Here is a 25,846-nt window from a genome sequence, read left to right as displayed (position 1 = left end):
CTAGAAAGGACCGTCCTCCCGTAAGCAAGGACTGACCATCCGGCTGCATGTGATACTGAATAAAGTCTCGAAAGCCTGTACAGGCCAGCATGTCCGCGTAGGACGTTTACGCCTAATAGAAGAATTAATCGAATTATAGAATAGAATAGAATCGAATTTTAGATGGACAGCTTCTAGAGCGCACTCACCAACCCCGGGAAGTTCTTTTCTTAGAGGTTACTACTTCCAGATGAGAATCGATTCCATCTGGCCCGTGTAGAAACCGGCGTGTTTACCCGACAGACCACTGTGCATTCCCCGGTTGGTGACGATCGAAATACCATATAAACGAGCGATCTAATTTTTACTGATCGTTAATCGAAACAGTCTCTAACAAGCCCGAAAAGAGGGCTGTTTTCTCAAATTTCATCAAACAATTTAAAATTTTAAAATTTATCAAATTTGAAGGCGAATAAAATCATTGAAAGCTTCTCCGTTTGCGAGGAAAATAAAAATAGTTTTTTATGTTAAAATACAAATTGATTGAAGTTGTTATCCTCTGCACCATTTATGACCAACCATCACAGTTTTCATCATGTTCGAAACCCAGAAGCACCGAGCAAATAAAAAACCTCGCCGAAATAGTTTTACCATAAAGCAATAAATAAAGCCAACTTTTATGACCTGCATTTATTTAGTGCCAGGATGCCAACCCACGAGTCCTGCTCGTTTGCGAATCGAATGCCAGATCGACTTGCTTGCGCAACTGCCGCCAGTGCCACAGTGTGCAATTGTGATAATAAATGTGATATAAACATAAACTGGGCAACATTGGCTGTATGGACAACAACAACAAACAGCAATCACATCCCAACGGTAATCCACGAAGCGCATGGTGAATCAATTTAAATATAAATCACTTCCTACCATTCGGTCACCACCTTCAGCAGCGGCTTTTGGCCAGCACCAGTACGGCACACAATAAGAAAGCAGCCAAACTGAACTCCTTCCCAGCGCATGGCGAGCAAACACGTGCACAGGCCGCCGCTGATCGTGTGTGCCACAGCTTGCACAGCTGATGCGCCGAAAAAAGAAATCGCACTTGTCCGCTGGCCCGCTGGATGCCGGAACGAGACACACTACGGCACAATGTTTGGGGAAGCAACAACAAATGGCAACAGAACATGGTAACGCCACCTTTGGGTTACCGCATCCCGTACAAGGTGCCAGTGCGCGAATGCACCCGTGCAACGGTGCAACGGTTGCAAATGGTCATCCCCATGCACACACACACACATACACACCGGTCGGCACATCCATTCACGGGTGCTGGCGGGCAGTCAGTGCAAAGCCTCGGCTAATCTTTGTGCGATCATCGATTATGCTATCGGGCACGGGAATGTAGCCGAATCGATCAGACACCGCTCGTCCCCACCGCGTTGGAATTTGTGTTCCTTCCCATTCCCTCGCACCCCCCACCTTTTGCTACAGGATTTTTCGCATCCAGAGCACGTACCGTACGGCTAAACGATCGGCCACCGTACAGTGAAAATGAAACATTTCCCGCTCCCAAAACCCGCCCTCCTTTGGGTTCGGTCGAAAACACTTGGCATGCACGACAAGCGCCACTGCGTGCGCGCGAAGGGACGGGTATAGTGCGATGGCCAACGCCCGGCACCAGCACCATGCTATCCGGGGGCGACGGTGGAACGGTCACTTTTCTTTTCATTTTACCCATAAGTGCCGAAAACTCGATGCGCACAGCAGTAGTACGGCGGGGATGTTGTTGGCGCACTTGTCCGGGGGGCGAGCGAAATGAAGTTCCGCATTATAAATATGACCCACCGGGACCAGGGACGACTCATTGTCAAGCGGACCTTCGTGTAGGTCATCCGGTGACTTCAGTCTGGGCGTGGTGTGTGCTCGTCTCCGTGCGCGCGTGTGTGTGTGTGTGCTTGTGATTGAACCGGCTAGTACCGGGGGTGTTGTAACCGTTTGACCCTCTGCCTGGTGGTTTGACCTTCTCGGTTTGTGTCTGTGTCTGAAGCGTGTACAAACGAGCTGTGTCCACAATGAGCCGAAGACTGCCGTTGGCGCTACTGCTGGTGGCCCTGGTCGCGCTGGACCCAACGTCCGCACTGCAGAAGAAGAAAAAGCGTGGCATCTACCACGGGCTGCACGGGTTCGCCCTGGCCGGGCACGCGGCCATCCCGCTGCACGGTGCTGCCCCATCGTTCCACAAGGGCTACCATCCCAGCCCGTACGCCCGGTTCCCAGGGCTGCACAAGGGTGCAGCAACGCTCGGTGGGTCGGTGCTACCGCCCGGCTATGCGCTCTTCCCGGGCGGTGCCAGCGTCACGTCCTACCAGCGCAACTTCCCGCGCTATCCGACCCTCTACGGGGCTGCGGGTCTGTATCCGGCCGGCTTTGGGGTGGCACCGGTCAAGCCGGCCTTTGCTGCTGCCGGTGGGTTTGTGCCTCCACTCGCTGCCGCCGGCTTCACACCGTACGCTCCCGCCCTGCCAGCCTACCCGGCCGCTCTGCCCGCCGTGCCTGCCGCCTATCCGCAAGCGTTCGTTCCGGTGGGAGCTCCGGCGGCCTCCGGCAGCACCCAGCAGACGTACTTCGCCACCTACCCCCAGAAACCGCTGATCCCGGTAGCGGTCCCGGTGCAGCCGGCCGAACCGGCCAAGGTCCCCGTCGTCGTGCAGAAACCATTCTACACCGCGTTCTCGACCGTCGGTCCGAACGGTGCCGGTCTACTGCCGGCCGGAGTGTACAGCCCCGTCTCGAGTGTACCGCAACCTCAGTTCGTCGGCATCCCGGTGGCCACTGGTAGTGCGACCGGTGTCACACCTTCCATCGCTACGACACTGACCACGGGCACGACGCAGGTCACGCAGGCGCCGCAGCAACCCTGGCGCCCGGTGGTGGTCAATCAGCCAACGCCGGCCCCACCGTCCAACGCGTACCTTCCGTCGTACGCCACATCGCAGGGCCAAATCTACATCAGCAGCACACCGGCACCGACGCTGCACGGTGATCACCATCAGCAGCAGCAGCAGCAGCAAGCACACCACCAGGCGTTGCTGGAGTACGAGCAGGGTAGGTTCAGTTCCTATTAAAATGTTCGCGCCGCAAACAGTTTCTAATTGATCGCTTTCTACCGTCGCAGGATCGCTTCACCATCAGGAGGGTAATGGTCCGTTCAACGGGCAGCCGTACGATGTTGCCTCCAACAATGGCCGGTACACCGGACCATCGAGCTACGATGTCGACATCACCCACAACGGTTACCAGAAGAAGAAAAAGTAAGCCCGGGGTCAAAGGCAGTGCCTCAATGGCAGTCGCTGCGCTCCATTAGTCAATATGCCAGCAGTTTCTTGTATGTGTAGCTTAGTGTAGCTATGTGTTTGTGTGTACTTTTGTTTGTTATTTTATGTTTTTTTTTGTTCGTGAGCTATTTGAACTAATTTAAAGCGAATAAATTATTTTCTCCTCATACCCATTGCCCAACAATGCTGCGTACGGCATATCACATACGAAAGACTTCAACCGGCTCGCTTTAAGCGACGAACCCGCATCACATTCCAGCGGTTAGCACTTTCGAACACGACTCCCTGTTCAAAAATCAACCACGAGCAGTAGTAGCAGCCCACTTTCAAGGTGGAGGACGTGCGAGCCGATAGGCACGGAACTAACCAAGCACACGATGGTCCCAACCCAAGGTCCCACAAGCGAGCCCTCCATTTCACCGCCACCCGAAGGGGAATCGTGCTTAATTTTGACGAATTTTTCGAACGGAACAAATTAAATAATTTTCTAACAGCAAGCGTTTTAGTGTGGGCGGAAATGGGAAAGTTAATTCCTGGTTCCATATGCGAGTGGTACAATGCATAATTTCTTCCCGTTTATTTGGATGTGCTATCGATTGCATATTAATTTAATAACGCTTCCCTCGGTGGTTTTTTGGTTTGTCCGCGGCACGTCCGTTCCTACATTGAGATGCAAGGTGCAGTCGGTCGCGCAAGCAATGCTCATTTACATTTGCAAACATATTGTTAGTATTTGTGGATTTACAAACAAAAAAACACGAGATTTCTTTTTCATTCAAATTCCATTCCATCCATGCAACGTGTATGCAACAGTCCACCGCTTTGGTGGTGTGTAATGATGATTGCATACGTTTCAGGCGGTTTGCTGTAAAAGAGCGTTACAGGCCGTTACAGTGTTACACGATCGATCGTTTGAGGGTTGTGTTGATTAGTATCAGCCGCGATTACTTGCTTCTCCAAAAAGGTATGCCCTGTTTACCACGAGAACAGCGTGTTTACCACCTGGCTGTAGTATTTAGAGTTAACGAGTACTTTGTAAGAGGAAATCAATGATGCAACATGATTTACCCATTAATTACTTTTGTATCTGTTTGTAAAATCGGCTATAGTGTTGTTTTTTACAGTTACTAAATTCCCTAGCATTTGCGTGCCCATTCATGCCTTCGGTTCTACCGATTCTAGCGATTCAATGAATTCAATTCGGGAAACGATAGGGCGCGTAATGAAAGTGGCAAGTCTCGCTATTGTGGCATTAATTAGACGAACGCTTTATTTCCTTGTTTTCGGATAAGCAGTCAATTGTAAAGCATGAATGAATGAGCCTGCGATGCTAGTAATTGGAGTACTAGCTGAACAATAACAACCTGCAGCTGTACAATAACGACTGAAAGCCTTGAACTTTCGTGTCATGAAATACAGATGAGAAAAAAACAACAAAATTGATTTGATGGTGTACTTTACACGCTAAAGTAGTCTAATTCCAACAAAGGCATCACAAAAGACCCATCAAATCAATGCTTTGTAGACGCTGTAGGGTTAAAACTGGTACATACTGGTACCCCAAGGTGCATGAATTGGCCATGCATTTAAATAGAAAATACGATCCAACCCAAGTTGAAACCAAATCGAAAATGTACTTTTAACATATTGGCGATGATAGATTTCAGTCCAAAACATCACAGGCTATTTTTAGCTAAGGATGTTTCTCATGTTGGTATGGGTAGCTGCATCATAATATGATCCTGGAACGTAATTCAAATAAAAGTATAGCAGCTTTGGACAGTCGTAGACATTGGGGATCGTTTTAGGGTTAATTTTAACTTGTAATATTTCTAATTACAAGAACTTCAAGCCACTATTGGATGATTGAACAAACGATAATGTATAAATTCTTCAAAAATGTGTTTTCCTTTCAACTGTGGAAATATTTGTTAATAATAACTAGTAGTGACTGAGAGTGAGTGAGTATAGTCCTCCAGAAGTGAGTCGTTAGCCAGTACAGAGAGCGAGTGAGTTGAATCGCGAAGAATGTTTACAGTGCATTATTTGTACATGAATATTTAAAGCGTTAGTTTCAATTCAATTCCCTTTAGCAGTTACTGTACTCTAATTCAAATCACTGAAAAGAATAAGTTTTTCTTACGAAAAGAATCCTTACCAGCGAATTTATCGATACTTGAGCTTTGTTTAAGTCAGTTTTTATGTGCATGTGATATTATTTTATCGCTTTTATTCGATAACCGTATGAGACGTATCCGCATGTTTCGATGAAAACATTTTGAATAGAACTTTTTGGACTCTTCGGTTCACACTGCCCAGGGCGAGTTCTTTCCGGATGGCACATATTTTAACGCACATATTTTACGTAAAAGTTTTTTTTTCTTTATTGTACTGTACAAATGCTACAGACTAAAGTAAAAAAAAAAGAAAGAGTAGTTGTAATAACACAGTAGTAGGCAAAAAATCAAGTATAGTAAAGTAGTCGTATACTTTCGAAAGTATTCACAGCATTCGTCCATGGAAGTTGGTCGAGAGAAGAATTTAGTGTTGGGACCGAAAACTTCACCCATCCCAGGGTTGGTTCCCTGGAGCGGGTGGAAGTGTACTCTCCTGGTGGAGCATCGAATCCTCGATCGAGCGCCTACCGTTCGGGGCACCCCCCCCCCCCCCGGTACAGGACACAGTGCACGTGCATCTTCGGCGGCAATGAACAGCAGCTTGAGGAACATGGCGCAAGTCGCGATCGCACTGACCGATCGAATTATTCTCACGACTCACACATTCATGCACTGCACACGCTTACACACGTTTTGAGGAAACTTCACTGCACTGTTTCACTGCATCACTGCACCACGGCGCACGAACGGGTGGATCGATGAGGGGAGTACGTAAAGGACGCTTAGTGGAGTCCGTAGCCCAGACCGTACGGGTAGCCCGAGTAGCCGGAGTAGCCGGAGTAGCCGCCCAGGTAACCGGCGTGCGAACCGTATCCGTATCCCGGGTACGATCCGTAGTAGCCCAGCTGCGATCCGTAGCCCAGCCCGTGGCCGTATCCGAGAGCGCCGACACCGCCGTAGTAGCCGTGGCCGGCCAGACCGGGGTAGCCGTTGTAGCCGTAGCCGAGACCGCTGTAGATGCCACGCTTCTCCGTCACCTTCGACTCCGACTCGGCACCGTAGACGGCGGCGATGGCCAGGACGACGAACAGAGCAATCTGAGCGAATGGGAAGCGGTGGGAAAAGAGTGAGATGCTTTAGAACAGGAGCTATTCTTGGCCGAATTATTATCCTAAACCCTAAGCTCTACTTACGAAGGACTTCATGGTTGATTTGGTTGGGTTGGTTGGTTTTGGGTTGGTTAGAACACGTTTGCACTCTGAGATTGCAAGTGGTGAATTGATGCCGTTGTTGGAAATTGCCAGTACTTTTATACGAAACTGGCTGGTGCCCAGAATTTCCCGTCCCCCCCTGTGTGAAAGAGCATTTCGCACGAGCGCCCCCCCTATTCCCGGTGGGCGCAAGCAAAGCAGCATCAGTCAGACTTCGTATCAGACACGGGACGGCAGAGCAACCCTTTGTGTGTCGCGCTCTCCCTTTCTGGCTCAGTCGTGCAAATCGTGCGAATTTTCCCCGAATGGGGTCGAGGGGGGGGGGGGGGGGTTGTAGTTGAAACGCACACGAACCACCCGGCCCGTAGTGCATCGCGGGGTGTGCAACTGCAGCTCGTCCGTCTCGTTCGGTGTGTGCCCCTTCCACAGGTGCGCTCTTGCTCTGGCGCTCTAACCCCGTTCATCAGGCACCCTTCCGGGCGCGTCTAAGCAGCATTCGTACGTCATTCACTCGTTGAGTCACAGCGCGACGCGGAGGGTTAGTGTTCAGCTCATTCTGGCCATTCTGGCTGCTGCAGCCGGTGATGAAGAATAGCGTTTGTGGCCGGGTCACGGGTAGCACGGGTGTACTTTTGGCGGAAAGCCGTACTCCAAAAGTACAATTGTTTCCTAATCCGCCTGCTAGCAGGGCAGCGTCGAAACTGCAGAAGCGTAGTTTTGTTTTTCCTCCTCTCTTCTATTCTGTCATTCACTGCTCTGTTACATGCGTTACACACCTCCCCCTAAAACGGGTTCGAAATTGGTACAGGGGTGTGAAAATATGGCACGCTTTTCAGACGCACTGAATCGCACCTTTTGGGCCATCGATCACAACAGCGGCGGCACCGGGGAGGGGCAGAATTATTGCCGGTTTAATCACACGCAATGAAATAAGAGAAAAAAAAAACCACTAAATCGCACGCTAGTATCAACGATTTGTGCGAATCCGTGGGTGGTCAACGGTAAATTTATTGCCTTGTACGGACAAGCCCTACCCCCGTTTCCCATCCCAGCTTTGGTGTGAAAATTCATCAAAATAAATTCCACCCATCATTTGATCGTTTGCGGCCATTTGAGCGGCTTCTTTGAGCGGATGGGAAATAGAAAACGTGGGGAAGGGAAAAAGCAGGCCATCGCGTACAAGAAAACACATTAACAGACGAAATGGTAAATAAGAGTCATTTGAATTTAATTAATTGTTTGCTGATTACGTGATAATCATGGGCATGGTAGGTTCGGGTATGGCCATTCGAAGATGATGAAGATTCAACGGGCCGGTATGCAGTTGCAGCGAGCATCAGAAGAGAACCGTGAGGTGGTGTATTGAATAGATAAATTAGTGTTTCTTTCAATGCACCTCGGTGCTAAAGATTTATGCAAAGTGTGTTTTTTTGTTGCAAACGTTTTTGATACACGTGATCATTACGGTATGATCATTATAATTACTTTTGCAGTTGGATTGCAACTGGTGGCTTTTATTAAGCATGGATTAAACTGTTTGTAAGCATGAAGATTCTCCCAGCAAAACAAACATTATTCTCATTTTATGTCAAGCGGTTTTTTAGGGGAAAATGGAAAAATACTTCATTGTGACAATTTGGTCATACATAATCATCGTTATTGGTGACGTGCACAGTGATCATGTTCTATCGACCAGCACAGACAATCACCCGAAGGATCAAGTTTAGGCTACATAGCGAAGTGGATAAAAAATCAATTTTCATTGTTTGTTAGCTTTTTCTTAAAGGATGCAGTTGGAGTAGGAACAAGCGACGAACCCTCAAAAGTGAAGTAACGGGGTTCGTCGCTTGTTAATCAACTCTGATATAAGTCCCATTTTTCCACTTTTTGGGCAATTTTTCTTGATTTTAAGCGATGGGAAATTACCTGCTAATATTGATGCTCTTGAAGTGATAAAGCTAACATGAAGTGTGTTAAATAGGGACCTCCGGAACGTTTCTTCATATTTTCAATAGTGAAGTAGAACAGACTTCCCGCAAAAACACATTTTGTATTACAAAACATACGATGTTGGAATCTTACAACTACAATGTTACTTACACCGCAGATACATTTCTAGTAGTGGAAAAGAAAGCCTAAAAATGACGCTTCAAAACTAGATTCCACCAAAGTGAAATAAATTATTGACAACACCTATACTAAGTCTGCATGATCTTGAAAGCCCTAATAGTAGTGTGTATTCTTCTTTGAATAAGTTTGTACGATTCTCTAACGATTTGTGTACGAGGCTTCAGATAAGCTTTGCAAACGTCGACTTACTCGATCGATGTTTCGAATGCAAGTGATTGTTACAAATTTAATTTAAAAAATGGATTTTGAGCTCATTTGTTGTAGTTCGTCTTGCCATCTTGCTAGCGATCGTTCTTGTTGTCGCATAAACAATTCCATTATTTTTAATATTAACCAAAACTTCATGCTATGACGCGTTTCTAGAATGATTTGAGTTCTTCGCTGTTAAATTCGCATTTAAATTTAAACATTCTAGATGCTACATCCACTAGAACCTGTCGTATCGTAGGTGCTACAGATCAACAAGAAACACTATTTAAAATATCTATTTATTGGTCATTCGAAAGAACAGATCACGGCAGAACGTAACTTTCATGCCTCACGGTTGATGCAACTTCCATACGATCGTGCCCACATACACACGCACGCGTGAATAGAAAATATCAACAAACTAATAAATAACCGCCAATGTGCTGCGCGGGAAGCCGTGAGGCCGTGAGAAAACGAACCGTAACTGCAGCAACTACCGGCGGGGGGCCCAAGAAGTGGCACATTTCCTGGCAAAACCTAGTGGCGCTACCTGTCTGCAGCACCCTTCGTAGACAGGCCCACTACTACTATCTTTCACACATCATAGCGAACCGGCTGGCTGGCTAGCTGGTGGATGATCTAACGCACTAAAATGTCTCGCCCAGGTGCCCAGGTGACCAACGATGGCGTTCGAAACGGAGTTCAAACCATTCGTCGGCCACTGTTACTGACGGGGCGAAAGCAACACATTCTACTACCAGGCGATGATTGGCGTGGTTTGGGTGAAATGAAAGCAAAACGCACCATTGACCGTACCGTGTAGCGCACTTGTCACCGACACACGCGCCGATGTCTCCATCGGGTCGAAGCAGCAACGGTCCCGAAAGCAAGGAGAATGTTGGGTGGAGCGTTACAAAATAATGGGCAGGGAACGGCCACACCGGCCAGGCCAAAGAGACGGACAATATGATGCAATCCGGAGCGCGACAGGTTGAACATGCGTGTGCGTGTGGCGTACACTTGGCACCAACACCGGTCGACGAAAGGGGGACTCCTCAAAAGAAAAAAGATCTTGGAAAAGGGCGTGCATGTGTGAGGTGTGCTATATAGAATACAAAACAACGAAAAGTACACCATCGAACGCGGGCATGAGTTATGACCAGCGGCAGACATCCCAGCGACAACCCGGTGACACGTACATAGCAAGTGGTAAACTGAGCTTAGTGGGTTGTTTTTGAGTGCTTTTCGATTTCGATTTCAAAGGTGGGACCTCTGCCGCTGCGTGCGTCTGCCGGCCGGCATGCCGATCACGTGTATCCTAGTTTGGTAGGGAAACGGTGTAGCCGCGTGCGTACGGTTCGGTAGCGGTTATGCTTTATTAGTTTGCTTTCTATACGCCAACGGGGCTCGCGGATAGATTGGCGGGTATTTAGGCTGCGGACCGAAGTCGGTAAAAATGCGGAACTAAACAGTGCACGCTGTGTAGAGTTGTGGCGTTGAATGAACGCAAACGATCTATTGGGGTCTTTAAATCAATATTCCGAACGACACACCAGGATAGATATTGGTTTTAAAATTCAAAAATTAATCAAACAATTCAATAGAGCATTACGTTCACACCATTGGCCCAAAGCTAACAATGTAAGGCAACTCCATTGCTAATGCAGATGATCATCACATCATACAGATGCTTAAAACACTATGATCCTGTCATCTAGCTAACGCCATTAATCTCTATCGTTAAATGACAATTTCACAGATATTTTCTCCCTGTATTATGAATGATGATCGTCAAATGAAACGTCTGGATTACTAATTGTCCACTTCTGTGTTTTAGCGACAGTCGCGCACACCATTAACCCTCACCCCGTATCAAAAGCATGCAAATGTGACGAGCCTCATCAAACGCAAGCAACTTTGGCTGTGTGTAATCTTTGCGCAGGCGAAACGCCGCCACTTCAAACAATGCACATTTGTCCTTGTATCGGCGGCCAAAGACCACCGTGGGGTGACAATTTACCAAGCTTACCGACGCTTAGGGCTATCGGTCGCCCAAAGGGGTCAGCTGACAAGCGTTCGGGTACCCTTTCCGCCGTCGCCATATCCCACCGCTGGTGAACGGCTTTGGGGGAACTAATCACCCTCTGGGCATCCTGTTCAACAATGGATACTAACTGTCGTATGTGTGTGTATGTGTGTGTGTGTCTAACGATGTCCAGCTTGCTGCTGCTGGCCCAACGGGTGCTGTAATTATTCGACTTGCCGTCCCCCCTGGGGGTGGCCGATGTTGACGCATGTAATGTACCGGGGCGCAATCATCTCCAGAACCTGCTACCTTGCTGCTTACCTTCCGTGGTCACTGTCCCTCAAATCGCCAAAACGGGCATTGCTGTGATAAGAGGCAAACGCAATATGAACAATCGACTGTGCAAAAACAAAAACCCTTCCTTTCATGGTCAAATATATGTGGTGGGAAATGTTCAATGTTTCACACTCCACACAAGAACAGAACCGACCACCACGACCCCCCTGAGGTGTGAAACCAATCGGTGTGCGTTGAGCTTACACCATTAGTGCCCCGTACACACAACGTGCACGATTGTTTCAACCGTGTACCGAAGGGCACAACTATGGGGGGGGGGGACAATTGAAGAGACAAACGGTCCACGGTTCTGCCGGTGGCCTATCGCTGTCGCCTTACGGGCCCGGATCTTGGTGATCGAGATAAACACACTAATGAACCGGGGGCTGGTAGCCAGTTGGTAGTCGTTCCAGACATGTCGCCCAAGAACGAAACGCGGATCTTTGTGTGCGAGTGATTCACCAGTTACTGTAGCAACACTTTTGCGAAGCAACTGATGTTCTAAATAAAATTGAAGCAAAAACAAGATTGCTCCCGCGGGGAATGAGAACCACTGCCGGGTCAAGGTAGATCCGCAATCATCGCACAACGATTGCATTCGATACGGAAGACATTTGCCTACGGTTAACACTAGTCGTCGTTGCAGCCGAACTAGTGTTGTGCTCTCTGGAGTGACTCGGGTTATTGGTAGTCCGATTCCAACTTCTGCTAAATCAGGAACCACTAGTTTCACCCGGAGTCGGAGTCGTTCAGAGTCGGATCATCCTGAGCAGGAGGTGTCTGAAGTAGGATTCGTTCAAAGTAGGAATCACCAGGGGTCGGAGTGGACTGAAGTCAGCCAGAATCCGACTCAAACTGGTGTCAAAGTCGCCCGCAGTCGGATTTTTTTATTATTTTTTGTCGTCTTTTGCGTTACGCGTGCACTTCGTAAACAGGCCTTTGTTTCTAAGAATAGCCCAGGGACAACAGCAAAGCTCTGGATGATTCCTCAATGCTCCTGACGACTCTAGATGATTCCGATTCCGGTCGACTCCGATTCCGACTCCATACGAATCTGGACCACTCCAAACGGCTCCGTATAATGCTGGTCGAAACTCGAAACCATCCGGAGTTGGTTCCAAATTTTTCGGAATCAGATCGCCGACGACTCCGGAACATTGCCAACTTTACCCATCACTAACAGCCCAAACAGCTGTTCCAGTAGGCATAGAATGCAATTTATCAGCGTGTCAAAAATTGCCAACTTAATTACCCAAGCGATTGCGATTGATATTTAGAGAGCGATCAATTGCCATCGCTCGCAAGGGAGTGTGGACCAATGATTAATCATCTTCAGGGACCAAAGTGTCCATCTATTAAAATGCTGGTGTGGCTCGCCGCCCTTTCATACAGTTCCTTTAGATTGAATTGCAACGATTATCGAGCAGGGTGAGGTCCGCTCTAGTGAAGGAAAAATGTAATAACCGTTTGAGGTTAATTTTCCAACACCTCGTGCCATTTTATGGACATTTAAGATCTCCGACCTGAATCGTTTGCACGTGGCGGGGGGGTGTGGGTGTTTAAGATCACGAGTAAGCGAGCGAAAGAAAAAAAAGATCACAATACCGATAGGGGACCGTTGAAAGCATAATAATAGTTATTTTGTTTTAGTTATGAGAACCTTATCGTGCTATGGGGCCTTCCGAAGTATACAGCAAGTTAATGCTGATGAGCGGGGGAAAGAACACTCATTCCAGCGATTGATTTGCCCCGAACCGGACGTCGATCACAACAAATCATACCGCGGACATTGCGGTTAAGACCCACAAGTAGCCCACAACACGCGCTCGGTGTGTGCAGCAAGGCCCAATTGAATGGCCCTGAATTGAACCGTGCTGCAGATCCCTTGCGGTCCAAGAACGTGATTAATCAAACAAACAAGCGATTATAGTTTAGCAACAGCAATGGGGTGATAATTTTTAATCAAACCCTGTGGAAGTGTTGATCACTGCCATGAATCACACCACGGTTGGGCCCTTCCCGGTGGTGCAGCAGAGTGCAGCGCTTTGGAGGGTTGTTTAGTACAAAAGGTGAAGGAAACGATCTGTGTTAGAACAAACGCACCAACTGCAATTGCTTTGTCTCGTTCCATTTGAAAGCTCCGTTCGTTCGTCTTGCGCGATCTTGTCTAGCGGCAAGTGTTGTGTGCATCGTTTTTTTTTGTATTTGTTACTGATGTACAAAACACAATCAATACTAGAGCATCGTGGATAAGGCAACACTATTCGTAACACCTTTTGTATCTTTATTTCCAATTTAAAGTGCAGATGGACTAAAAAAAAAACAAAAAAGCAAGAACCCTTTGCAAACCCTCCATCGCACCCGGTAATTGAAGACCCGGCGGCGTTCCGGCTCTGGTCTAATGCCAGCTGATGGCAGTATGGCTCATAATAGGCACCCTCCAACGGTTCAATGGGTTCGTCGCCTGAGCGGAGGAGTGTGTTGCCGTGCGATCACGATCGCTCTGCCACTACGCGATGGCCCCAAACATGCCCGCCGTGGCGCGAATTTTTGTTTTCGGATTGTTTACACTACCCATTTTATCGATTCCCACTTCTCTCCCTCCCTGGGACACTCTGGGATGAACAGCAAACCTATCCGTCCCCGAATTGTAAACTGTGTCTGAGCGCGCGCGCAGGTTCGCCCTCCCCCGGTTGATCGACTACCGCTCGAAGGGAAGCACACCGGACCGGCATTTACACGGGCAGCGGGCGTTAACGTGGTGCACGTTTGTGCCCAAAATGTGTTGTACCCGAGCCCGCCACGGAATCACATTTTAATCACGACAATTATTTATAGCGCAACCGATCGTACTGGAAGTGTAATTGCCAGCGGTGCAGCCGACCGACCGACCGACCGCCATCGGTTTGCCATGCAAGCCAACGTTGCCCGGAAGGTTCAAAGCGATGGCTTGCTGGCCGGCTGGCTGTCTGCGCAATGTTTCGGCATTGAATCAACCCTTTGATGACCCTTGTTAGCAAAGATCAGCCGGGGTTCATCTGTGCGCGAGCTTTGCTAATTGAATCCAGAGCGGGTAATGAAGGTACAGCTTGGGCGAATAAGTAAGGAGCTGCTTTGCGATGGTGTAAATATATCGAAAATACCAACAATCCATCAAATCAAGCAGAGAAGGCTGGGGTAAATCCATAATTAAATGATCCCAAGTCCGCAGGGTACAGTTTTTAAATGCTATCTGTCATTTACGGCCGCACTGCGACAGCGTGATCGCTCACAACAAATGTGACACCGGCGTAAGGACGACCGGGTGGCATTAATTAACTCATCTAGCTTTAGCTTTTACGTTGCCTCTTACCTTACTGGAAGCCCTGTTCTTGCTATTTATCATAAGTGCAATCCGGTTGCAAAGTTAATTGTAAAACGATGAGGGTTTAAATTTCGCTACAGAGCATTTCACTGCAACGATCATACACATACTCAAATATTGAACTGTTGCTATCCATTGGTAAAACATGTTTGATTATTATTTTTATCATTTTTATTAATATTATTACTATTAAAGAACAACTCAAATAATAAATTCCAGCTTGTTGACACGGTTAAATGCGGCCGATTGAACTGCACCACACATCGCGATGCACTGCAGACGACGACTCGTGCCTGTTGATGCATTCAATGCAATGCACACTTTCAATTATGGCTTGTTGTTGATAAAACAACAACCCCCTTTCGGCTCGGCAACGAGTAAATCAAGTCAACGAACTCCACCATTGACCAAACTCGAACCAAGCGGGCCCGACGGGTGAACCCCGTCCGTTTGGCAAATAACCTGAAAGTCTCAGCCGGTGAACTAGTTTAAACACACCCGATAATAGTGGCGAACTGAGAGAGCGGGTAGGGCATGCCAGTCGTTTGATTTGTTAAGATGTCATTTAACGTTATTTTCATGTTGATTTATTGTGGCCGCTGATAAAAAGGTGATCACATAATCGTACCTCTTAATCTTTCCATTCCCCTTAAAGGGCTCCTCAGCGCTCTGAACATCTGATCTTGAAGGTAAAAACTAACCCTTTTTTGTTACGATCACGGCAGCAAAAAGGTGAGCGGGGTATCTTTTTCGCACCAGCTCACTTTTCGCTCATGGCAGGGGCAGTTGGCATTTCCATTGCCAAGAACGGTCCGAAAAGATCCAATTGCACCAAATGACATAATCTCCCGACGCAATTCAGCGTCTTGCGCATCGTTCTACGCAATGAAATGCGAACCATTTGACCACCAGAACCGAACTGGCGTCGCTGATTAGTGGTGCGGTGAGAGTCGGTTGGCGGCAGCCGGATGCCGTACCTGAGCGAACTGCGGAAACGGTCGGAATGCAGCCGCCTTGGCAACCGTCACCATTGGTTGCATCGGTTGCATCGGCTGATGTCATCGGCACGCGGCCGGTCGCTTCGTTTCATCGTATTTGCACAATCGATGAAATCGAGAGTGGATAATAACGGAGTTCGGTTCGCGATCCGAAACCGGCTATTAGTTCGCAAGCAGCACTGATGCGTCCAGCCTGTCCAGCTGTGTTAGCAAATGATAAATATGTCCTCCCACCCCCGGAGGTGTATCATTTTCCTTTCCCAATGTTTCGACCTTCGACCTTCGCAGGGCTCTCGGTTCCGGAACGTCTCCCGCCGAGGGAGCTTGGAGCCTGTGGAAGAACGAACTCACACGTCTCAGAGGCCACCATGGCTATTGCGGTGGGTGTGCGATTTGCAAAACATCCAACCCGATCACTGATCAATCAAGCGCGCGATGAAGTTGCCGTTTTTCATCAGCTCACGGATTAATAACTGTACCTTTTTGTTATCCGATGAGCGCGATCATGCTCACAGTTTGATGCGATCTTAAAGGGCTCTATTAGCGGGGGGGGAGGCAAATTGAACGTTAGTATTTGATTTATTAGAATATATCCAACGTGTACCAGTTGTACCGATCAAGAAATTGCAAAATGTGCCAACCAAACCGAAAAAGGGCGCTTCAATAATTCGTCACAAGCAGCTGATGGACAACATAAATAGGTCATCCGCCTGGAGTGCGAAACGTGTGCAACTCTCAATGCAGTTCTTGTTTTATGCATGCGTACCACACAACGCAATGCAATGCAGCGGAACTATTGATTGATGGATGGCGGCCAAACCCTTCTTCCATCAACTTCGCAACACGTGTTTCGCTTCGGAAACGGTGTTTATTTTTGGGCTAGCGGTTGGAGAGCGTATACATACCGCGAATCACCAAAATTGCCCGTTTCATGATCGCTGGGCAGTGATAGGCCGTTGCAGGTAGGGCAGGTGAAATGCGTTACTTAATATTTGCATTGAGGTTGATCGTACGCATGGCTGACATGTGGTTGTCATTCATAAATTCATATACATATCCATTTATTTAGGGGGGAATATTATTTGAACATCCTTTGCGTAAAATAAGGAAGTTTTCTTTTCGCTGATGGTGAAGAAATGTTACTGAAGTAATTGACGAAAAATAATCTACAGGAGTTTGTTTGGATTGGACTTACCACAGAAAATGGAGAAAAAATATTCACGAAATTCTTCATTATTCGCTAGGTAAGTACAATTGAATCATAATTGAATCTTCCTTTGGCAAAATTGATCTTCGTTCCAAGAACAGCACGAGCCACGTTGTTTTTTTTCTGTGTTCATTCCCCAGCACGATAATGCTGTCGTTTATTAATACCGTACGACGATTTTCAAGTCTGGAATAATTTATCGTTATCGTCCACTGTTTTTCGGACACCTGACACAGACCCAACCCCTCTTCTCCTCTCCTGCACAAGCAATCCTCCTCTATGCCTCCTCTGTTCCTTTCTTAGCCGGCCGTTGGCGAGCTAAGCTGCGGTTTAACAATTGCGCTGCACCCCTTCTCAGTTGAGGAACGATGTGAGTGACGTTAGCTTTTCATTCAATTGCAGTTGAGTTTTAATTAGCTGCGACAACGTGACCACCATTAACAAGTCCTTGACGTTCGAGTTGAACATTTGCGCAAATTGGTCTCCCGTCATGTTCGGCACTGAGTGGATCAGATCGAGCAGCGCGCGTCCGACGGTGTTCTCCGGTTGCTGCTTCTCGCTCAGCACATCCTCCACGTAGGCGAGCACGTCGGACAGCAGGGCCAGCAGCTTGTCCGAGGCATCGGTCACCTGCGCCAGATCGAGCATCGGCGAAACGGTGCGCGGGCGGCTCGGGTTCGACTGCACGCCGATCGTCTTCATGCACAGCTGCAGACCAACAATTTCCGGCTCGTAGCTCGTCACCTCCACGTTGATCGGCGTGAACATGCAGCCGCTCTTGCCACCGGGGACGCCCAGCGACACGCATACGTACGCCTTGATACCCATGCGGGCACCGGTCAGCGAGGTGTCCAGCGTCAGATGGACCGGGTTCGTGCACTCACGGGCATAGTATTCGTGGATGACCGAGCTGTGGTTCGTAACCTCCTGGCCCGTTGCCCACCAGCCTGCAAGAAAAGGAGAACACGACGTCACACACGACAGCTCCAGGGAAGAACAGCTTACCACCGGTGGATACCTACCGACAATGTTTTCCGACGCATTGACGCGCTGGTTCAGCTCGTACAGATCGGACGCGTAGCCCAGTTCCGCCTCCACCTGGTCGGTGTGTTCCTTGTGGGGCAAGCAGAAGCAGTTAGTCACCTCCACGACACCCTTGTCGACAGAACCTACGGTGGGAAGGAGGGTGTCAAAGAGTGTGGTTATGTTGCTTGCGGTGCACCCCAGACGGTGTCACCGCTGTACGGGCGTTTTGGGCCCTTTCCTTACCCAGCAGCGTCCCGATAACACGTTCCGAGTCGGCATTACGTCGCTCGTAGGCGTCCACAATCTGGAACAGCACCACCGGATGCACGCGCACGGTTAAATTTAGTGGTAAATTAATCGTCGACATGTTTAGATTGGACAGCAAAAATCGCACGGTGGCATCCGTAGAAGTGGACTCGCGTCAATGTAAACGGATCGGACGTTGGCAGAGTGACCAGAAATAACGAATTGCCGAACATTGACTGCACGTTCGAACTTCAAATCCATTTTCGAACACGAGGAAAGGTAAACAAATCGAAATCTCCAGTTGTGCTGCAATGGTACGCATTGTTAAATAGAATTAATGATTGAAATTAAAACTGTATATTTTAGACATAATTCAAAACCACTAAATACACTGTACCCAAGGCCCACAAATCCACTAAATGACCACTAAACGGGTTCTAAACGACTCAAGCTCTTTACCTACGGGATATAAAAAGACTTCGTTTAGCAGACGGCAAACGACTCACGCATTCTAAAAATAGCAAAAAAAATCTGGTGGTGCTACCTGTTGGTGGGAAAGCTAGTCAGTGGAGCTTTCTTCGCTTGGAAAGCTTTCTCATTCCCTCTGTACTGTTGTATGGTTTCGCATTGAAGTTATGCATCTCTAGAACTAGATCGGCGATACGATTGTTTAAGTACTAAACTACAATGTAAAACACCAGCACTGAAGCAAGTGAGATTTGAGTGTTGGTCGTTGGTGTTGATACCCACGTATCTGACCACACGACCATTCATATATAAGTCGTGATATGAGCCCACACACAAATAGGAAAATATTCAAAAATTCTCATGAAACTTATAGTATACAGCTGCAGACTGTATAGTGCAGACAAAGGAATTCAGATTAGGGAATGTAGTTATAAGTTACTTGTTATGCAATTACTAAGGATAATTAAATTTACCCAAGAAATTAAAAAATGACTAAACATTATACCAGGTCAACTAGCTCCTCCCCCGTTAACTCCGGAGTTAATCCGGATTCGAATCCGAAAGCAGCTAGATTCGGATCAACCCAAATCCGGTTGCAGGCCCGTTTTGCCCATCACTAAAACGAACTGTCATCGGTTTGACGTTTTGACGCCTGCTAATGCATTGTATTTTTTTTTTGCTTTGCTTTGCTTCGCACACACAAGAAAACAAGGTGGAGCTGGTCTACCGATAACTCTGCGGTGCGGTTCTAGTCCCGTTTGGAAAGTGTAGCTGCATGTGCAAGTTGCAGCACGATTGCAAGTAATCTGTAAGCATGAGTGCGAAGACGCCGAGTGAAGAAACAAAAGCACAAACCAAAGCGAGCAGCAGCGATATGGCCACCGACAAGCGGCGGGTGCAGCAGGACGACGATGCCTCCGGAGAACAATGCGAAGCCGGTTCTTCTTCAGCAGCGCGCGAGGATGGTAAAGCACCACTTTTTCATTACATTTTCACCTTACAATTTCCCTCCGTGCGCTGTGTGTTTTATCCCCTGTTCCATTGGCCAAAAGCATCCGAAAGTGTGTGTGTGTGCGTGCCCGGCGCACATGTACACACACAGAAACACGCGCGCGCGATTTTCCACTCAAACGGAGGGAACAACCAAATGCCATGCGCTTTTCGCTTCATGCTCACACGTTTATCCAACATTTTTACCCGGATGAAGGCACTTGAAACGATCGGTTTTTGGTTTAACTTTCTGTCAAGCAATCCCGAAACCACCCGCGCTCTACGAAACCGAACCCGCGAAACGCGATGCGCGTCCCGGAAAGTGTTTTATATTTTCAGTACGATCAGGTTTTGCTTTTAAAATCGTAAGCCGTGTCGGGAGGGCCAGACTCTGGATAAAAAATGATGGGTGAGTGTGATTTTCTTTCGTTTCCTTTTTGGTTTTGTTATGTGGACTCCTACACAAAACACGTGACAAAACCCGTTCCGATTCCATCTTCCCATCACAAATAGAGTGCGCTTGTATGAGATCTAACGTAGACGTTCCGCGTTTTTCTCTCTGTTCCTCCGCTTTTTACAGACACATCGAAGCCACCCGCCTCCAAACGTACCAAACGATGCGACGACCGCAACACCGAGCTAGTCTCAATCAATGGATGCTTTTTCGACGACGAATTCCGCGAACGGTTCAAGGCGGCGTGGCAGCGGCGCGAAACCAGCTCCGGCTGCAATTACGAGCTCAAGCAGGCCCCGTTCCAGCTGGCCGTGCTGCAAAACTTCCTCCAGGAGGATGCGAAGCGGGCGGACGCCACGAAGCGGCTCGAGGCGGAGTTCAGTACCGTCGACTGGAAGCGAAAGCAGATGGATCTGTACGAGTTCTACCAGACGGACGATCTGTGCAGCCTCGAGCGGGACTACCTGCAAGCGTTCTACACGGTGCTGAAGGAGCAGATGATGCCGCTGGTGGAGGAGCTAACCGGTATCAAACTGACGCACGTGTCCGCCTCCTGCTCGATGTACAACGCGGGCGACTATCTGCTCGTGCACGACGACCTGCTGTCCGATCGGCGGATAGCGTACGTGTTCTATCTTAGCCCCTGGGACTGCCACAGACGGTGGCAGGCGAAGGATGGCGGCGCACTGGAGCTGTTCCGGGCGGACGGCAATCAGCTGCCCGTGTTTCCGGTGACGGACAAGATCTACCCCCAGAACAATCAGCTGGTACTGTTCCGGGTGTGTGAGCAATCGTTCCATCAGGTGGGCGAAGTGACCACCTTCGAGTATCCGCGGTTAACCATCAACGGGTGGTTTCATGGGCCGGCAGCACCACTGCCGGCTGGCGGGAAGGGTGCGCACGCCGGTCCGCAGGCTCCGTCGATCATTATCGATACGCACTACATGAGCCCGCGCAAAATCGACGCCGAGCTGGGCGAGTGGATCAACGACGTGTACCTCGTGGACGAGGTGAAGCAGAACGTGCAGAAGAAGGTGGAAATGTTTTCGGAAGTGTCGCTGGAACAGTTTCTGCTCGGGCCCCGGTTTACGGCACTGCTGGAAAGTCTCCGTACCGGGGCGAACCTTGAGTGGAGAATCAAGGGACCGGCCCATTTGCGGAAGTACGAGGTGCTGAACTTTAAAGCACTGCCCGAGGCCAATCCGTTGCGAGCGTTGTACGATCTGTTCACGAGCAGAACGATGTTCCGGCTGCTGTACGACTACACCGAGCTGGACCTGTACGGGCGGAAGGCGAAAACGCCCAAATGTGCCATCGAGCTGCAGCGCTGGGAGCGGGGCTGCTACACGGTGCTGGGCGATTCGTCCACGTACGCCGACAGCACGCTGGACATTACCTTCTACCTGAACGCGCAGGAAAATGTCGGCGTCATTACGTATCTCGTGCCGGAGGGCGAGGGAAAGGAGCAGGAGCGGCAAGGATCGGCCAATCAAAGCGATGCGCCGCAAGCGTCGTCATCGTCGACCACCTCGCCGTACACGGAATGCTATGAGGATGATCCAGTGCTGCTAACGTTGCTGCCGAAGGACAATGTACTGAACGTGGTGTACCGGGCGGAAGGAACGACCAAGTTTACCAAATACGTTTCGCACAATACGCATCTCGAAAAGGCGGACGGTGATGGTCACGCGTACACCTACATACTGGTGTGCAGCTACAAGGAGTAGAAAAAGGGACAAGCGTATCGTGCGTAAAGATAATAATTACAAATAAAAACATTGCACAACGATGGCACATGATGAAACAATGATGTGTTTTTTATTGAACTGTTTATTGAATTTAAACTTATTTTTAAAACTATGTTCATGTATGCTAACCGTTTACCGTTTTCTACTCTATTTGCAGCTGCCATTCACATCTACGCCACGATTGCTTTCATAGTCATAATCATCGTGATTGGTGTGCCAATGTGGTGGAAAACGACCGAAGTCTACCGGTAAGCAGGCTGTTTGAACGAGACCGCTTGATTTGCCCTTAACTCACCAATGCTCTTTACAGCGTTTCCCTACCCTACTCTGAAATTCGTGCCCTGAATGAGGATCCAATAAAGGCGACGTTTCGGTTGGGCCTGTACTGCCAGTCGGCCGAACGGCGTGAAATTCTATCATTCGAGTTGCGCAAAAAATTCGAACAAAATTGTACGTAAACAGTCGTTTTTTTACTTAACAATACTATGTGATTATAACGGAACCGGACATTTAACATTTATTTTGAATTGTAGTTGTGTTCGAGCTGGATCTGCAGCTGCTGTCCCTAGATGCGGACACACTGGCCACAATTAAGACACCGGCCAGGCTGGAGGCGGAACTGCAAAAACACTACCCATCTACCTTGGGACATTTTCTGTTCATTGAATGGCCTAAGCTGGACGACGACATACTCGTTACCTCCGATCGTACGGCTTTCATATCGGAAAGTGCATGTAGGTGAACTATGCCATCACCGAACACGCTTAACTTTAGCGCATCTTCCCCGTTCTATTGCAGCGTCCCTTAAGGCCTACCAAGTGCTGTCGTCATGGTTACTGCAGGAATACAAGCTCAAAGCAATACTTGGCTCGAGAGACGCGCAGCAGACACTGATGGGCCGCCAGTTGCGCCTGAACTCGGCACCGTTGCAAGCGCAGTACGAAGTGCTGATAACTGTGCTAAATCCTCGTCCCGAACTGCAGAAAGTGCACTGGAATGCTCGTGCCGCGGCGGAAAGTAAGGTGTTTGCGTAGAACCCTTACCAGACAAGCGTTTCACACTCTTTGCTACATTTTTCATTTTAGATTACATTGAACCATTCCTTAGCGAGCTGTCGGGCATCACCAACTTTACCATCAAGACGCAATGGATTTACCAGGTCGGGCTGGAAGGGGCCGGCGCACAGCCGAAGCAAGTGCCGGACGATTCGAAGCTTGGCCGCCATTACGCGCTGGCCGAGGATAGCTTGCCGCACATTATCACCTCGCTGGAGAAGAAGCTCGGCACACAGATCACCGACAATCCGTGCATTCATCTGGTCGTGTACGTTCCTCCCTGTGCGCAAGCCCCGCTGCGCATTTACCGCAAGGACGGGCAGCGTGCAGCACCGCTGGCCAGCAACGTGGAAGCGTTCACGTCAGCCAAATGGGGTGGCATTGTGTTTGCGAACCCGGCCGAAGCGACCTGCGTCAGGTACATGGAAACGGAACAGTTTAGCGATGTGTACATACACGCGCAGGACGTAATGCCGGTGCTGCTGTACCAGCTGCGCAAAATATTCGATCTTGAAAACAATACGCCCCTGCTGGACGCAACGCTCGTGCCGTACAGTACGATCGAGCCGCGCGCCTGGGAGGTGGACACGTTCATGCGTACGAACACCATCTATCTGGTGCACTCGGCCACCACGACGCTGCAGTCGCTGATCCAGCTGCTCGGCGGCATCGAGTACATCGTCATCAACGACGAGGTAGGTGCGGCCATTCAGACCGCCCACCAAAAGATAGTGGCGGCGAAGCAGCAGCTGCGGGCGGGCAGGCTACAGCAGGCGGCCCTGCTAGCGCGGGAAGCGTACACGTCGGCGGAGAGAGCGTTTTTCGACCCGAGCATGCTGGCCCTGCTGTACTTCCCGGACGAGCAAAAGTATGCCATCTACATTCCGCTCTTTCTGCCCATCATGATTCCGGTGGTGTTTTCGTTCAACACCATACTGAAGTATTTCCGCAAGCGAAAGGCCACCACGGCGACCAAAGCTAAGGAAGAGTGAATGAAGTTAGCAACGACTCCCCTTCTATGGTCCTTTCTCGTGTGTTTTTGAACCGAAAGAAATGCAGTTTGTAGTAGAAGGCTTACTTTATTCATTTCCTCGCGCAAATAGGAATATATACTCTAAAACAACCTTATTGACTTATCATTTGAAGTGTGTGTAAAAGATAGATGCGACTAAGAACGTGTTTCGCTCACTTCCGTCGCGTCAGGTTGGAGAAAATTTCCAAATTTTTGCCCTTCGTGATCTCCTTCGCCTCCTGCAGTCCAATGTTGTACGCTTGGTCGAATATTTTCTTTATTTCCGCCAGCAATCCGTTCTTCGATAAGGCCCCTAGCTCTGTGTGCGTGTGTGGAGAGGGATCGAAATGAACAAAGTCGTTAGTATGGAAGCGCGACAAGATAACCGTTGGCGCTGAGCTTTACTTACGATACATCGCATTAATATCGTCCTGCGTAAGGCCCTTCATCCACGACGGTGGTGTGAATTCTAAAACAAAAAACAACATACAATTTAAAAATCTTCCCTGCATCATGCCGTGGATGGGCGCTGGATGTTTCCTAACGGTGCGTCACCCTTACCTCCCTTCGATTCCCACATCTCCGGGGAACCGTTGCGCTCCATCAGTTCGAGCAGTCCACTGTTATCCAGCTCTACGCGGGGAGGGAGTAAAACGGAATCAAATTAATTTCAAAAATAATCAACTAGGGCCACTTCGGGTTAAAATATTACCTTCCTTAATCTCGTACTTGTTTGGCATTTTTGTTCAACGACGACTTTGGGCCCCAGGCACGCGCAGCGGCTAGCAATGAGCAACCAGTTTCGAGCTGGTCTGCGATGATTTGCACCGTGCTGTAGACAACCAATCCCGTTGCCGTTGGGCAAAATTGGCCCGGAACTTTTCGCGATTTGGTGTGGTGAATTTTAAAAAAATAAGCTAAATTGTACGCGTTTCGTTGGTTTGTTGACAATGAGCAACTGGAAATTTGTGACAACACCCGCGAAACAATGCGAGGGGATCTCTCGCTCTGATTTTGTAACTATCTCGCTTCCGCGTAGAACAACCCGCGAAGCATTGCGAGGTTATTTTGGGGATCTCTCGCTCTGATTTTGTAGCTATCTCGCTTCCGCGTAGAACAGCCCGCGAAGCATTGCGAGGTTATTTTGGGGATTTCTCGCTCTAATTCTGTAGTTGTCTCGCTTCCGCGTAGAACAGCGCTCGCCAGCCAAACTTTCAACCTCTCCTCCACTGAACTTCTTCCTACCCCACGGCTATGGTCGTCAGACGTCTCGCGTAACACATTACGTTGTGTTGGTGCTCTGCTGTTGCTGTCGCTATGGAAGTCAGTGTTGTGTATAGAAAAGCGTTAACAGTGTTGTTGGTCGATCAAGTGGTAAGTTTTATAATAATTAAGTTTTTAATTTTACATAAGTAAGTGCCATTTTAGGTAAATTAAGTGGTAGGAGTGCTGCTCAATGTTTGCCAGCTTCGTTCGAAGCGGGACGCGCATTTACCGGCGTAGGAAAGTGGTGTGATGAACAACACAGCACAAGGCAGCGGGTAAGTGTTATCCTTCGATAATCGTGATAAAAAAATACTGTTTTAATAGACTATGACCTCTTTTAACTTGCAGATATAGTGAAGAAACGATATGGGCCTGCCACAGGTGTTGTATATAATTCGGTATGTTACAAGCGGACCACGAAAGAGGAAGATTGTTAGGCGAAGCTAGTGGCAAGGATGCTAATGATTGTGGCGCACCAGCCGCACCGAGCGCCCCTGCCGAGAGCTCCTGCTCGATCGGCTCGCAAACACACTCTAACTGTGCGCTCGGCACACACTAAGCCTTGCGCTGCTTAGTGTGTGCGACAGTGTGCGTGACACACTGTCGTCCCCCTGGACGTTGACCGGTGGCAGCGCAACTGCCACGGCAAGTCCAGGGGTCGGTACGACTGCCCACAACACTCAAAGTCA

General features: G+C 48.8%; 5 protein-coding genes across 6 annotated transcripts; 2 read left to right on the top strand and 3 right to left on the bottom strand.

The window, feature by feature from the left end:
- The first annotated feature begins 726 nt into the window (after nucleotides 1–726).
- On the top strand, nucleotides 727–3,483 carry LOC120953021 (nascent polypeptide-associated complex subunit alpha, muscle-specific form-like). Its single transcript, XM_040372673.2, has 2 exons — nucleotides 727–3,084; nucleotides 3,155–3,483. The coding sequence occupies exons 1-2, from the start codon at nucleotides 2,052–2,054 to the stop codon at nucleotides 3,292–3,294; spliced, it is 1,173 nt and encodes a 390-aa protein (XP_040228607.2). The 5' UTR covers nucleotides 727–2,051; the 3' UTR covers nucleotides 3,295–3,483.
- A 2,488-nt stretch (nucleotides 3,484–5,971) lies between these two features.
- Nucleotides 5,972–6,737, bottom strand: LOC120953107 (keratin-associated protein 19-2-like). Its single transcript, XM_040372795.2, has 2 exons — nucleotides 6,625–6,737; nucleotides 5,972–6,528 (listed from the first exon to the last, which is right to left on the bottom strand). The coding sequence occupies exons 1-2, from the start codon at nucleotides 6,634–6,636 to the stop codon at nucleotides 6,214–6,216; spliced, it is 327 nt and encodes a 108-aa protein (XP_040228729.1). The 5' UTR covers nucleotides 6,637–6,737; the 3' UTR covers nucleotides 5,972–6,213.
- Nucleotides 6,738–17,004: 10,267 nt separating this feature from the next.
- LOC120950917 (eukaryotic translation initiation factor 3 subunit F) lies at nucleotides 17,005–18,363 on the bottom strand. Its single transcript, XM_040369333.2, has 3 exons — nucleotides 18,162–18,363; nucleotides 17,915–18,061; nucleotides 17,005–17,839 (listed from the first exon to the last, which is right to left on the bottom strand). The coding sequence occupies exons 1-3, from the start codon at nucleotides 18,283–18,285 to the stop codon at nucleotides 17,247–17,249; spliced, it is 864 nt and encodes a 287-aa protein (XP_040225267.1). The 5' UTR covers nucleotides 18,286–18,363; the 3' UTR covers nucleotides 17,005–17,246.
- A 926-nt stretch (nucleotides 18,364–19,289) lies between these two features.
- On the top strand, nucleotides 19,290–24,003 carry LOC120949627 (prolyl 3-hydroxylase sudestada1-like). 2 transcript variants are annotated; one of them, XM_040367044.2, is made up of 6 exons: nucleotides 19,292–19,597; nucleotides 21,982–22,072; nucleotides 22,135–22,274; nucleotides 22,358–22,558; nucleotides 22,623–22,841; nucleotides 22,910–24,003. In XM_040367044.2, exons 1-6 carry the CDS (start codon nucleotides 19,447–19,449, stop codon nucleotides 23,869–23,871), a joined length of 1,764 nt encoding a protein of 587 aa, XP_040222978.2. In that variant the 5' UTR covers nucleotides 19,292–19,446; the 3' UTR covers nucleotides 23,872–24,003. The 2 variants fall into 2 exon arrangements, with proteins under 2 accessions (XP_040222979.2, XP_040222978.2); XM_040367045.2 differs by lacking the exons at nucleotides 21,982–22,072; nucleotides 22,135–22,274; nucleotides 22,358–22,558; nucleotides 22,623–22,841; nucleotides 22,910–24,003 and adding an exon at nucleotides 20,203–21,883 and having other exon boundaries at nucleotides 19,290–19,597.
- LOC120949628 (protein lin-52 homolog) lies at nucleotides 23,939–24,866 on the bottom strand. The gene is made up of 4 exons (XM_040367046.2): nucleotides 24,604–24,866; nucleotides 24,453–24,524; nucleotides 24,301–24,360; nucleotides 23,939–24,210 (listed from the first exon to the last, which is right to left on the bottom strand). Exons 1-4 carry the CDS (start codon nucleotides 24,629–24,631, stop codon nucleotides 24,065–24,067), a joined length of 306 nt encoding a protein of 101 aa, XP_040222980.1. The 5' UTR covers nucleotides 24,632–24,866; the 3' UTR covers nucleotides 23,939–24,064.
- Nucleotides 24,867–25,846: the final 980 nt, after the last annotated feature.

This window comes from Anopheles coluzzii, chromosome 2 (assembly GCF_943734685.1).
Source record: "Anopheles coluzzii chromosome 2, AcolN3, whole genome shotgun sequence".
NCBI classification, from domain to species: Eukaryota; Metazoa; Arthropoda; class Insecta; order Diptera; family Culicidae; genus Anopheles; species Anopheles coluzzii.
This window is presented reverse-complemented; position numbering and strand designations above follow the sequence as displayed.

Coding starts and splice junctions, on each gene's coding strand:
- LOC120953021 (XM_040372673.2), top strand. CDS start 2,052: ATGAGCCGAAGACTGCCGTTGGCGCTACTGCTGGTGGCCCTGGTCGCG. Junction 3,085..3,154: donor GTTGCTGGAGTACGAGCAGG/GTAGGTTCAGTT, acceptor CTACCGTCGCAG/GATCGCTTCACCATCAGGAG.
- LOC120950917 (XM_040369333.2), bottom strand. CDS start 18,285: ATGTCGACGATTAATTTACCACTAAATTTAACCGTGCGCGTGCATCCG. Junction 18,062..18,161: donor TGTTATCGGGACGCTGCTGG/GTAAGGAAAGGG, acceptor TTCCCACCGTAG/GTTCTGTCGACAAGGGTGTC. Junction 17,840..17,914: donor TGCGTCGGAAAACATTGTCG/GTAGGTATCCAC, acceptor CTTTTCTTGCAG/GCTGGTGGGCAACGGGCCAG.
- LOC120949627 (XM_040367044.2), top strand. CDS start 19,447: ATGAGTGCGAAGACGCCGAGTGAAGAAACAAAAGCACAAACCAAAGCG. Junction 22,275..22,357: donor CAAAAAATTCGAACAAAATT/GTACGTAAACAG, acceptor TTTGAATTGTAG/TTGTGTTCGAGCTGGATCTG. Junction 22,842..22,909: donor TGCTCGTGCCGCGGCGGAAA/GTAAGGTGTTTG, acceptor TTTTCATTTTAG/ATTACATTGAACCATTCCTT.
- LOC120949628 (XM_040367046.2), bottom strand. CDS start 24,631: ATGCCAAACAAGTACGAGATTAAGGAAG. Junction 24,525..24,603: donor CAAGTACGAGATTAAGGAAG/GTAATATTTTAA, acceptor CTCCCCGCGTAG/AGCTGGATAACAGTGGACTG. Junction 24,211..24,300: donor CGATATTAATGCGATGTATC/GTAAGTAAAGCT, acceptor ACACGCACACAG/AGCTAGGGGCCTTATCGAAG.